Source organism: Peromyscus californicus, unplaced genomic scaffold (genome assembly GCF_007827085.1).
Source record: "Peromyscus californicus insignis strain IS unplaced genomic scaffold, ASM782708v3 Scaffold_9__1_contigs__length_137607984, whole genome shotgun sequence".
NCBI lineage: Eukaryota > Metazoa > Chordata > Mammalia > Rodentia > Cricetidae > Peromyscus > Peromyscus californicus.
This window is the reverse complement of record NW_026294617.1, coordinates 103,806,813-103,820,931: the sequence shown is the minus strand read 5'-3', so window position 1 is coordinate 103,820,931 and position 14,119 is coordinate 103,806,813. Positions and strand designations below refer to the sequence as shown.

The window sequence follows — 14,119 nt, the reverse complement described above, 5'->3', positions numbered from 1 at the left end:
AGCTGCTGGGCAATCCAGGCCCCTCCAGGCTTCCATGTGCAGTCCAGGGCAGCTGTGAACATCAGCTACAGGAAGCCCTGCTAGACAGCAGGACCCTGCTAGATAGCACCTCCCTTCTGCTCTCTCCAGGGAGCTCAGGTGCTCTTTCATATTTATTTATGTGTTGTTTTGAGGCAAGGTCTGACTCTGCAGCCTCAGCTGGTCTGGAACTCAGAGAAATTCACCTGCCTCTGACTCCTGAGGGTTGGGATTAAAGGTATGCTCAGCCAGGATGCCTCTTTCAAGCTAAAACATCCCTTGTTTGTTGGCAGGGGATTACTCCCCTGGGATAGCTGCTAGTGCTGTTTCTAAATCACTATTCTCCACAGAAGTAAATACAAGAGAGTTAGATTAAGTAATTTAGGGACCCAGCAATTAAAACAGTTAAGATAAAGCAAAAAACTCAAACGCTCCTATTTCCTCCAACTAGAAAACAAGAGCTGGTGGAGTGCACTGGGCAAGCTTCTGCCTTGGGGTCTCCTTAGCTGCTGACTCTCGCTCTGTTTAGAATGACTATCTTCTAGCTCCAGCAGGCCACGTGACCAGCTCCTTCTCATGGAGTCATCTCAAGAGGAGTCTTGACTCAAATTCTCCACTCAGAATGATATGGCCCTGACCGTTTCTCTGAACTGGAATCCCTCAATGGGGCAGGATAAGTCAAAAGCAACTGAGGTGATAATGGCCTAGTTCTTCTCTCCATCACCAGCAGCCGCTGAACAATTCTTAATTACACTCACACACAAACAGATTCCAAATATTACCATATGTTGGTTGTGTTTTTTTTTTTTCCAAATTTTTAGCTCCTTGTCTCATATGAGTATACATATGTGGGGTTTTTTTGTTTTTATACTGTTTGTCTATGAGGAATTGCTACTTCTTGAAAAACTATAGCTACAAATTTTAACAAGTAATGCCTGTTTTTACAGCTCCTTTCCTAACTGAGTAAAAGGTCATCATTTTTTTTTTTATTTCAGAAGTGTTCAGAGGAAAACTGTGAGCTAACACAGCGGACTACAAAACATGTTAAAATAAGGTGAATAAAACATAGTCAGATGTTACTTAATTTTAAATTAATCTCAGCATGCTCATCGGCTAATGTGCAATCAATTTTCAGTACAACAGGAAATAAACAATATTTATTTCATTGTTATATTCATTTCTACAAAAGAAAGTAAAGTTAATTAATTGAAATATTTTTTTTAAATTTTCAATCTTGCTTCACAAATTGTATTAAAAGGGACGATGTAATAAAATATATATAAAAACTTAAGAAAGATCAAATGTAACCATGATCAAGAGATTACAATCTATTTGTTAGTAGCTATAAATACTCTGATTATTGAAATTAAAACTTTTACTGTAGTTTCATATAGTACATAACATATATCATTTAAGATACGTTGAAAATAATTCCTCACCAATATTGGGGTGCTTCAAAAGACGGCAGATTCTAGCTTCCCTTTCCAGTTTCTGGTGATCTGTTGAAAAATGATAGAGAAAAAAATAAATTACAAGAAGGCCAAAAATAGTAAGTCATAATAGGCAGTATACAGATGGCATAAAGCGTATTTGTTCTTATTTATCTTTTGATTCCTTTTAAAAGACAGTGATCATTTGAAGTTGCATTTAGGTGAAAAGTACCTAATGCAGCAACCTCGTTTTCTGTAGTTTGGATTGTCTTGGTGTTTTATTAAATTGCAGAACACAGCAGAATTCACACCTGGAATGTTGACAGGGTAAGGGCTGGCACATAACAATAACTCCTGTCTTTGCATTTTGTTTTGCATTTATTTTTATCTGGGGGAGTTTGGGGTTGGTTGGTTTTGTAAGACAGGTTCTGGTTCTCACTCTGTACTCCAGGCTGACTTAAAGCTCACAATCCTCCTGCCTCAGCCTTTCATGTGCTGGGATTGCCAGCATTCATGACACCTGAAATCACTCAAAATAAGCAAATTTATATAGGATGCGTATCTGGAAACAGGAATCCAAATGTCACAGTGCTGATGAGGTCACTATAGTTTACCCCTGGGAGCAAAGGGTTTCCTGTGTGGTCAACTGTTCTCCACACAGTTGCTTGGCTAAATCCCTATGCGGGTGCTGTTTCTCTGCAAGCAACACTTCCAAAAATCCATGCTGCCGTTCAGCTCCACCTTCCTCTGCCTGCCTACCATATTTTTCCTGGTAAATATACTCCATTTGCTCAGGTAAATGAAATAATAATGAAAAGAGAGAATCCATTTTACATTTTTGTGAGTCCCTTCAATTCCTCTCCAACAATGAAGATCACATCGTCATGTTAGCTTTGATATTCAGTCTGCCATGCAATTTGGTTGGTGTTTTAGTGTATGAATAGAATCTGACCTTACAAGAATATACAGGACATAATTTAAAGGGCTTTTCAGATAACTATGGATACTGCTCTTTAATGTTACACCCAAACTCAACATATGGTAGTTTTGTTTTGTTTTTAAAGCTTAGGTGCCATGTCAAATTTGAAACCTTACAAATCAAATTTATGATCCCTATCAAATGAGGTTATAAATGTTAATGTTTAAATCAAATGGACTTTCAACATTATATATTGTCTAATACAATTAAACTTTACTCCATCATATTAAAACCTTATGTTACACTTAGAAAGAAGTACACCATTTTATCACATGATACCACTGTCATTGGGAAATAGTGGTTCAGTAGATAATATAGTTCTTCTGAATGCTGGCATATTCCATTGTAGGTCTTCATAAAAGTGCAATCAGTTAATATCACCACCAATCACATCAGAAAAACCTTTAGCTTGGGTTATCAGTCAGCTCTCGTGGGTAGATACAATTTGCCCTAAATTCTAATTGTTTTTCTTGAAAGTTTATGATATCAGCAATAAATACTGCCTGCTGCAGTTGCTTCCCTTGAAATGAGATGCTCACTGTTCACATCTGTCCACATAAGTCTGAATGACCCCAGCTAGCTTTTTGGGTGTTGTTTTTTTTTTTCCAGTACCAATGATGCTGGTGAAGGGACAGCTGGTGGGGCGTCCGCTCAGGCCACCACATGGGTTCTTTGCCTGAGCAAACACCAAATGTGGAGACAGAGCAAAAGTATTCCCTCATGCAGCGCAACCATCATGCAGAATGTTACAAATGCATCAGCAACAGTTAAAGTTTCACAGCTTTGATTTCTTCATCACAGACAACATTAAATGAAAACAACTGCTCTTCTATCTCCCCTAGGGGGACAACGGTGCTAAAAGGACTGGTATTATGGTTTAACACTACTGCCTTGAGACATGCAAATTCCAGCAATGCTACTGGCCATTTCTTTTGCATTCATGACACATCACATGTCAACACACACACAACTGCTAACAGCTGTTTTGCAAAAGGCAAATAAGGTCTTCCTTTCATTTAAAAATACATTTGACCTTACAGATCCACTGAGAGAAGTCCAGAATTTTCCCAGATCCATATTTTGAGAACTGTCAATCACAGCTGCACATATAAACTGTCTTCTGGAGTTTTGGAAAATAATGTGTGCACACACGTGTGTCTGAGTGTGTGCATGCACATGCACACTGTGAGAAAAGCAATGTTTTCATGAAGTAGCCACATAGCATGGAGAGGCCCTAAAACCATGTCTCTGGATTGTCTACACTACCTAAAGCAGTGTATCTTTCAATGGAAATTCTTCAAACTGTGATGCCTTGAACAACTCCTAATTCTTAACTATATGTAAATGTTATTATTTAAAAATATACAAGTAAACACAAAAGGTTACACCAAATTTTGAAAATGTACTTATTACCATTATCTTAAACAAGTGAAGTGTTTTACGTGGAAGCAAATGGAAGATATACATGCTTACAAGATTTATAACTTCATTATGGAGATAAGGATATGCAAATATATGCTAATCAGGTGACATATACAAATGTAAAATATGAAATATATGTAATTATATTACATAAATAAAGGAAAACAAAGAAGCAAAAACATTTATAGACAATAAGTTTTACATTGTTTGAGCTATAAAGCTAAAAATAATTACAGATTTACTTTTACTTATTTTTTTTTATTTTTTGGTTTTTGTTTCTATGGCTGGCCTGAAAGTTGCTATGTGGAACTGGCTGACCATGGACTTCCAGTTGACCCTGGACTTCCAACAAGCCTCCTGCTTCTATCTGCTGCACACATGTGCCACCGCCCTGGTTTTAATAAAGCTGACTGTTGCTGGCAGAGCTGCTGCCTTACAAATTTCATAGGCTGAAGTCCTAACCCCCAGACCTACAAATGTGACTACAGTTGTGGATGGAATGTTTTAAACAGTAATTAAAACAAGGTCAGCGTGTGGGCTCTAATTCAATATGGCTGGTATCTGTGCAAAAGGAAGAAACCAGGATATTGACACATGTGCAAGAAAAACTGTGGAGAGGGACAAGGTTGCTATCTATATACCAAGAGAGAGGTCACAGGAAAAACATGCCTCTGACACATTGGTTACAGACACCCAACTTGCAGAACCATGTGAAGAAGTAAATTCTGTCTGTTTATTTGTTATGTTGGCCTACGCAAACTACTATACCTGTGTACTAGCTTTCTATTACTGTGTGTCAAACATCACAAGTGTAGAATCAGAACTCATATGCACTTAGAATCATAGTTTTTGTGAGTCAGGATCCTGCAATTAACTACACCCTCCAATCAAGGGACCAGCCATGGCTGAGAACTCATATGCTTCCAAGTTTACATACTGGTTGCCACCGATCAGTTGTGCTGTGGGCCTCAGTTCTTAGCTTGGCCAGAGCCAGCCCTCAGTTTCCGGCGTGTACCATTAGATCACAACCACCACAGGATAGTCGGGGAAGCAAAGGTGATAGCCATTCTCTTATTTAGCCTGAGCATGGAAGACACGGTCCATGTCTGTCACCTGTTGGTGGGAAGTGAGAAACTGGACTGGCCCGATTGTGAAACATGAGGGCATAGACAGCGGGAGGCAGGGGCGACAGGACTCTTCTATGGTCTGTTTGTCCACCACGCTCCCTTTCCACTTTCACACCTTTCACTCTTCCAGCAGCTTCACCAACTTTTTGCTCACACCCAGTCATCAAGCTCTAGATCTCCCGTGAATCATCAGGTATTCTGCACTCTCCCACTGGGGTGTGTTTTGACATTCCAAAAAAAGATGATGATATATCTAAATCCTAGTTTTCATTAAAATGAGAATTTTATAATAATGGATATGCATACCACCTGGTGTGATTCAAATTCAACATCAAATTCACAATTTTACTTTTAAAAGGCGTAGGTAATTGAGGAGGAGGGATTAAGTACCTATTCCTTCAAAAGCACGTCTGTATTTATCCTGCTGAGGAGATAAATTCATTATACACTTGAAGTTTCCTTTTCTTTTAATCCAGTCAGCAACAGAACTCCTACATCCTGCCTCATTTTTTCCCAGCACTCACAACTACAACAGCAAGAGACAAGGATGGTTATACAAGACAGGAGACCCATGACATTTGTTTAGCACTATTTGAAGATTTTTTTTTTGGGGGGGGGGGTTTGTTGTTGTTTTTTGAGACGATGCCTCTTGTAGCCCATGCTGATCTTAAACTCACTGTAAAGCTGAGGTTGATCTTGAACTTCTGATCCTCATAGCACTTCCCGATTACAGGAATTACAAGCATGCATCACTATATGCAGCTCATGTGGTTCCAGGGTTGGAACTCAAGGCTTTGTACATAATAGGCAAGCATTGTATCAACTGAGCTACATCCGCAGACCTGAAGCTGTTATTAGCCACAGCCCTGAAGCTAATATAGAACCACCTTTCCTTGTCATTTAATATTTATTAAAGCACTCTAGCTATAACAGTTGGGCTTCATTCTTCCGTGAAGCTAAAGCCCACACTTTTAGGAATAAAAATGTAATCTTTCAGGCTGTGATTTTTTTTTTCAGATTTGATAAGATACATGGAGTTAGTGATACATGGCTGAGGAACTGTCACAAACAATGCTATAAAGAAAACATATTTTGATCCAGTTTTGACATGGAGTCAGTGGGGAACAGCATCACCAAGAACAACCTCTGGGTCGTGAAACCGTTTATGAGAATCTAGGTATAGTCACCTTTTCTGGCTTAAGATGCCATAATAAGGTAACTTATTTCAAACAAAATTAAAACTTAAAATTCAGACATAGTGAAGTACTGAGTGACTCCTTTACATGTTCAAGAATAAAATTTTAGCATGCATGCAAAACATCTGACCAAACACGTGAGTGCTAGCCCTCAATCACTTTCCCACAGCAATAGGGGCACCATGAAAACTATAGAAAGCAACAACTTGCTGAGCTGCACTGGGAAGGGAGTTGTCATCGACTTCTTCGATTGCTAAGTGACATCACTGTTACTAACACTATCAGTTGGTTCTCATCTAGCATAGTTCCTGGGAATCTCAGGTGTGACAAGCCACAGCTTTGTCCAGTGGAGCATCTTAGCACAATGTTGAGGGATAGCCGGGCGGAGGAAGAGTTTGGTCTTCTGTTGCGATCATCAGTTACTATCCATTTTTACCAGCACATGCACATACTTACACACATGACATAAGCTACGAGCTTACATGAATGTACAGCCTCAAAAAGGCTTGGTTTTACCATAGCCAAAAGGGTTTAACTGCTCCAGCCTTCCCTCCACACAAAGAGAAGCACACTCTTAAATAACTGATACCAAATCTATGAAACTGTGGCGGCGTCACACCCATCAGGTCCATGACAACGAAGAGCTGAACATCTACCTTCATTACTACTTTCTGTCCACTGGCTTTTCATGTGGCAGCCCTAGGATCAGCCTTCCTTTTGCTTACTGCCTAGGTCCTCAGCTCCTGAGGCCCTATGCTCCAGTCTGGGATCTATCTCTTGAGTCTGTCAGTTTTGAGCTCAGCTTATCCATGCTCCTCTGGCTTCTGAACTTTAATGAGCCCAACTCCGATTTCATGTCACATTTGTTCAGTCTCCAAGCAATCACAGGCACAATTAAGAGGAGACACCCCTAACTCTTGTGAACTAAATGTGGCAAGTGAGTCATTCCCAGAAGAGGGGAAATTAAACGATGTGGCCTTAAACTACTTCACCTGTTGTGCTATTGCAGGTGTTCACTGCATAGCTTCCTACTTTTAAAGTTTTGTTGTCTGACAGAGACCACTGCAGAAAAACACCATGAATCAAAATGCAGAGTTGTCAAGAGCCCAGTTTCAACAGACACATCTGCAAAACAACTCCTAAACCTAAGGCTAAAGGAACATTTAGGAAGAGAAGTGAGAAAAAAAAATGTAAGAGCCAGAGGATCAAGAAATTTCCTAGGAGACTGGGTCTCCAAGTGAAAGACGCTACACCTGTGAAGTTTTACCAACGTGACTGTGTGGACGAGATCATCAGGGACAATATAGACATGATAAAATGGAAGTGAAGAGCCCATGAGGCCTCACCAAACGGTCAGCCCCGAAAACATACACAGAAGTAACATACACATGGGGCAAATTGCATGTGGGAATATATGCAGTGTGTGTGTGTGTGTGTGTGTGTGTGTGTGTGTGTGTGTGTGTGTTTGTGTGTGTAGCAACAATTAATGAAAAAAAGAGACCATGAATTTGAGAGAAAGGAGAGGTATATGGAATGGTTAGGAGGGAGGGGAAAAAAAGGGAAGTGATGTAATTATAATAAAAAAGAAATAATTAAAAGTAAGTTTTGTTGTCCACTCTAATTGCTGTAAGTATCTTAAACATATAAGACAGTTTCAGATGCATAAAATAGGCATTAAATAAATATTAGTGGTTTTTTTTTAAAAAAAGAAAAAAAGGAATAGATGCTCCACTCTTGATTGGTAACTTCTGTGAGCTAAAACCAAGACAAACAAGGTTATGAAAACATAAACCTGTTAGTGGAGAAACCTGGAGAGAAGCTGTCTTAGAAACAGTTCCATCCTACAGGTCCTTACTCCTAGGGGCTCCAGAATTACATTCTGAATATACTTTCCTTGTTAAAAAAAAAAATCTCACTAATTAAGGCAGTCCTCTGGAAAGAATATAAATGGTACCCATTTAAATAGGTCACATTAAAAAAACACATCATTGAATATGGATTTAAAGTCATCATATTCATTTAATTAAAGGTTTTAAAATCCATTAATGTTTCTCATTTTATTCTTCTATTGTGAATGCATTACAACACAAATTTAAACTTTTAACCATCTGATCTAGATTCTTTCTGACATTAGATATCAGCAAACCCTCATTATTTCTGCTGACACCCTGACCATGTCAGAGACATTTCACAATGATAGGCATGATATTCTTCTAGCACTGAATGTTCATTTCTCCTAATTTAGGACTGAAATCTTCCTAAGGGTTTTCTCTGTGCGGAAAGCTCATGGAAACATTAAATTATGAGTTATGATGTCAATCCAGGAGCAATTCCATAGAAACTAAATAGATGCTGTCATTCCCTTGTGGAGATATCTTCCTTCCATTTACTTCATAATACTCATTTCATTAAAAGAGGAAGAGGCGGCGGCATTCTGTTTGATTACACTTCATTTCTGCATGTTTACCTCTGGAGGAAAGTGGGCTGGCTCTAGATAAATATAGGCCCATAGTGACCCTGATGCTGTAGAACCTTATACATATGTTTAAAAAAAAGTAACCCAAAGAGATGGGAAGATGGCTTCGGGGCAGAGTAGACAAGAGTTGCTACCCGGGTCCTAGCACTGACTGACAGCTGGATACCCCAATTAGTTGTCCTAAGTTTCCACAACTTGATCTGTATTGTACTTTCTTCTAACAGGCTTCAGTCATTTAACACATCACATGACTTACAGACTAATGAACTGTAGGATATCTCGTTTACACAAGAAGATTAACTTCCAATGCTGTAAGACACAACGCAACTCTAGTTGACTACAGTTTATAGAATATTCAAAATCAGGAGCAGAGAAAGTTTTTAATGTTCTCAATACAGAGAAATAATAAATCTCTGAGATGACAAAGATGCAAAGCACTTTGATCTGATGATTACACATTGGATACATTATCGAAATATCATATCCAAACCTGTAAGCATGTGTTAATTAAAAATAAAAGTATATTTTTTAAAAAAACTTCACCTTTAAAATTGACATGACATATGTAGCACCAGGTACTGCATGCACATAGGTTGAAGTAGGTTCTCTATGAACTACAGAATCATCATAAACAAGACTAAAAGCCTGGGCTAGAGTTTAAGATAGACTCTTAAAAGCTGCACTAAAATTATATTCATTCTATCAGCGATAAGAAAGATTGTTCATTTTACAGTAATCACAATCCATTATGGAAATAAAATTTCATATAACTTACATGATTATTATGCTACTTAAAACACCACTACTAGAGATAGTGGGAAGACCACTGTTATCTCCAAACAAAAGGAGGTCGAATTTCAGGCCACCCTTTAGGAGAGTGGAGTCAAACCAAGGATGGGTTAGCCAGGTGGTGGTGGCACACGCCTTTTATCCCAGTGCAAGGCAGAGACAGGAGAATTTCTGAGTTCAAGGCCAGCTTGGACTACATAGTGAGTTCCAGGACAGTCAGGGCTACACAGGGAAACCCTATCTCAAAACAACAACAACAAACAAAAACAAAAACAAACAAATAAGAAAAAAACAGTGACAGTTCAGAGAGGGCAGAACACCCCCCTTAACTTTGGTGGCTTAGATATGTATAAGCATCTCAGGACCAGGGGGATGAACGTGAGTATTCCCTGAATTTCTTTGTTCCTCTTCCCAATGTGGTCACATTGAGTAAATCACCTTTTTTTTTTTTCTGTTTTTCACTATTAAGACAAGAGAGAAAAAAATCAAAACATTAAAAAAATTATTCACGTTTACAGTGTATTTCACCTCTTAAACAAACCAAAAACCAGGGAAATATTTAGTCTGCATGTATTGCTTTTTAAACAAATTAAATTGACCCATGTGATATATAAGCCTGTTATGTAATTTCTGATGGTTTTATTTAGCTGGGGTGGTTACATAGAATCTTATTCTGTACCCTAGGCTGGCCTTGAACTCATGATGATCACCCTGCCTCAGCCTCCTCAGCGTGCATGCCACCGTGCCTGGCTCAATCTTCTTTTGCTCAACCACATTACAGATTCAAACTGAACCTGCTCTGATCATCTGTTATGTAAGATTGATAATTACTGGATAGTGTTGTAATTTATTTCTTAAGGCAGTAAAAAAATATATAAATTTGATAGCACCATCCTTATATGGTCTTCTAGGAGAATATTTTCCTTCTCCCACCATGGCAATGGCATCTACTCTGGCAGACAATGTTAAAAGTCATGAAATAATGCTCTCCACAAAATTACACAAATGTAAAGCAAAATCTGTATCTCTTAAGGATCTTATTCAGTTGCAGTTCAAATGACACAGTATATCTTAGGCTTTTTAATGTTCTAAGTACAGTGTACATTAATTTATAAGACATTTTTATGACCAATTATTTAATGTCTGACTATATAGAGTATAGGCATATCTATCTACAAAGATGGAGATACCTTCCAGGACCTAACAAGCCTTAGGAGAGCCTCCATAGAAGCCTGTCACTACTAGGTGATGGACTCTAGGTCCGAAGGAAGTTTGATCCACTAGGAACAAAGTGGAAACACTGTCTTACAGTTAAATGCAGACACTAGGGTCCAAAGGACATTGATACTAGACTGTAGATTGCTTTATAACCAAGAGAGTGTGTGGGTGGTGTGTGTTGCTCACAGGTAGTAGCCCTGCCTGAGCTTAGCCATCCCTGCTCCTGGCTGGTCCCTTGAATGGTTTTACTACTGTCCCTCCGTGGCTTTCTCTGCCTTCTGCTAACATGGCTGCTTCTCTGGCAGTTTCACTGCAAAACACTTGACTTGTTAATGTTGTCACAGACTCTGATGGGAGGAGCAAGGTGTCCTGGACAGGCCCAGAGCAGGGCATGGCCCCATAGGGTAAAGGGAACCAGTGGGATGAATGTTAAATCAAGGTCAGTTCAAGGTGGTGGGGGATGAAGGGTGGGGGTGGGGAATTCACCTGGACAGCATTTATGGTACAAGGTGTTCATTAGCGTGTTTACCCAGAAGACTGCATATGGTATAAACTATCATCTCAAGTGATAGTATCATTTAAAAACAGGTCCTTATAAACAAGGACAGGAAGAAATGATTGGGACAATGCCTATTAAGATTAAAGTGGTTTCTATTTGTGTAAATATTTTAACTATGCCAACAATGTAATTCTATAAATAGTTATACAATGAATCCTGTGTAATACTCTACCTTGCTTCCACATTTGCCATCTCCCAGAATCCCCCAGTGTAGTGTTACCGGTGAGGCTGGAGGGATTTTAAGATACAACTCCGTTTCCATGTTAGGCACAATGGAGCTGAGCCATTTGACATAATTTGTATGAAAATCCTTTAAACTTTGACTGCCTAGAGATTAAAGGGGCCCAGAATGGACACAATACATACTAAATATAAATACAATCCATACTTTTCCATTCTTTACAGCAGCCCTAGCAATTTTTACAGGCAGTTGATTAGTAACACAACAGTCTATTTCTTTGTGGGATGTGTGTGTGTGTGTTAAAATAAATGCATTTTGCTTATATTAAGAATTAAATATACACAACTTATTCTAAAGGTGAAAAGTATGGGCTGTCTTTTACAGATTTCTAAGGGACAATTTTTATTGTAGTATAATATTAACACCTTAAAATTGAGATAAGAGAATGATTTTGAATAATAATAGAGAATAAAGAACTGCAAGCAATGTGAATATTTATGGTGCTTGAAGCGCCTGGAGTTATTCACTCCAGCAGTCAGTTCCCCTTAGAATAGACAGGATTGCAGGAAGCTACAGTTTCAGGGTCTCTCCTGTGCAGGGGGCTCCCCTAATGGCTTATGCAGTGATTTCATAGACTGGCATGCTTCCATCAAAGCTACAACACAAGGTATTTTAACAGCAATTCATCTTTTCCCCCTTGTTCCTCTTCCCTTTCCAACACACTTAAGTTTGTGTCTATTGGCACTGGGGTGGCTGTAAAGGTCTTTGAGAGCCAACCAAGGAGAAGCTGAGCTGAAGATCTATTTAGTAAGTAAATTTCAAAATAAATGCACCTGACTTGCAGGTCACGTCTGTGCAGAGTTCTTGCTAGTCAGCCCATGTAGGAATGCTTCCAGCACCATTGAGCCCCTAGTCCTCAGCAGGAGGCTGTGACACTCGGTCGGCCATCGGAGCCATCGTGGTCATGAGCCTGTGTTACAGGTTGCTCTACACATGCATGGGGAGAGAGCTAGAAACATCCAGTTTCACTATTTGGGGGAGGGGGGGAATTTATATATTTTATATTTGTCATCTCATTAAAACTCAGCTGGGCGTAATGGTGCATGAGGATGCAGGAGCATCAGGAGTTCAAGGTCACCCTTGGACACATGTTTGAGGCCTGCCTAGGCTACAGAGAGACCTTGTCCCAAACAACAAAAAGGGAAAATAACCAACTAAAACATGGGACTTCCTGTGCCTATTTTCATTATAATATATATTTATTTTGAATTTACTTTGTAAGCCAACATTTGCTTACTTTTTAAAGACTCTTATAAATCACACTGGCTTCCAGCCCACCCAAATCTGGGTGCTCAGGGTTTGCTACATCTATGATAGTAGGTAGAAAACTACTTATTGTAAAAGATGAGATTTGCACATTACGATATTCCACAAAAGTTATACATCTACTTTCCTTTTTAAGTGAATAAAGTTACTTATTTTGTCAAACAAGTCACCAAAAGCCTATTCATGCATTGTATCAGTCATGAGTGACCAACCACGTAGAAAAGACATGAAATTGAAAACTCAGAGGAAAAATGGATTCTAGCAAGGCTCTCCCAGCAATAACATCAAAAGACAGGAAAGCTATGGATTCAAAAGAATGAAACCAAAGCCTTGTATTTATTCCTCTCCATCTCATTAATATATTACAAATTTGAGGTAACATCACTTCATTATCACTGGGGAAATAATTTCTGTCATGCATAGTACCTAAACATATTCACAACCAGTATTTTTTGTAACCATATTATCAAACAGATCAAGGATACTGTGATGGTTAGTCTTGACTTGATGAGCTTAAAATTGCCATGAAAATGAAGCTCTGGACCTCTTTGTGAGGGACTACCTAGATTAAGATGAATAGGGCGAGAAGACACTGCCCCCCAAGTGCGAGTCTTTTGTCACAGGAATAAGACAAGTAACTAACACAGACTGATAGCTGTTTTGGAAAATGTCTACACACTTACAAACTAGTAATAAAACCAGAAGGTAATAGTTTAAATAAGGATGACTTGCAAGACCAGGATAAGATCACAAGCCTGTAATCACAACAGTAGTCACTCCGAAGGAAGAAGACTGCAGAGTGGTAGGACATCCTGGACTACGCTGCAAAGTGACACCTCATCTTAGTCATCCCCATGACACACAGACAGACACATAGACACACCGGGTGGGGGGAGGGGCCCTTCAGAGGAAAGTGAAATTATCACTTCTCAGACTGCGTTTATCACCCATGTTCACGCAAGAAAATTGAACTCTCACCTATTTTATGAGCTGCTTATCTAATCAACTCATAAACGGATCAAAGGTGTTAATAAATCCTTGAAATTCTGAAGCAACTAGGAGAAAACATAGGCAACGCACTGTAAGACACAGGCCTGGTTATAATTTCAAAAAACAAAAGAAAAAGCACAACAATACACAAAATACTGTCTGGCATTCTCTCAATTACTCCCTATAAGTTGTTTGGCTTTGAAATTTTTAAAGTAAAATCCTTTCTCATACATAAAAAAGTAAATAAGCTTTAAAAAGATACAGTCTTAAGTAATGAAAGGCAGGGGAAACGGAGAAGGAGAAGGAGAGACGGGAATGGCATACGCTTACAAAAATGGCATGGTGAAACCCGCCACTTTCTATACCTACGTAAGACCATACATCAAAAAAATGTTTATTTTTATTACT

General features: G+C 38.9%; 1 protein-coding gene across 21 annotated transcripts in view; it reads right to left on the bottom strand.

The window, feature by feature from the left end:
- Camk2d (calcium/calmodulin dependent protein kinase II delta) overlaps positions 1 to 14,119 on the bottom strand; it is a 258,730-nt gene that overhangs the window by 164,492 nt on the left and 80,119 nt on the right. For all 21 annotated transcript variants that reach the window (XM_052729980.1, XM_052729963.1, XM_052729971.1 and 18 more), the window contains exon 3: positions 1,458 to 1,517. In XM_052729980.1, coding sequence (XP_052585940.1) covers positions 1,458 to 1,517 — 60 coding nt within the window. The remainder of the gene's footprint in view (positions 1 to 1,457; positions 1,518 to 14,119) is intronic.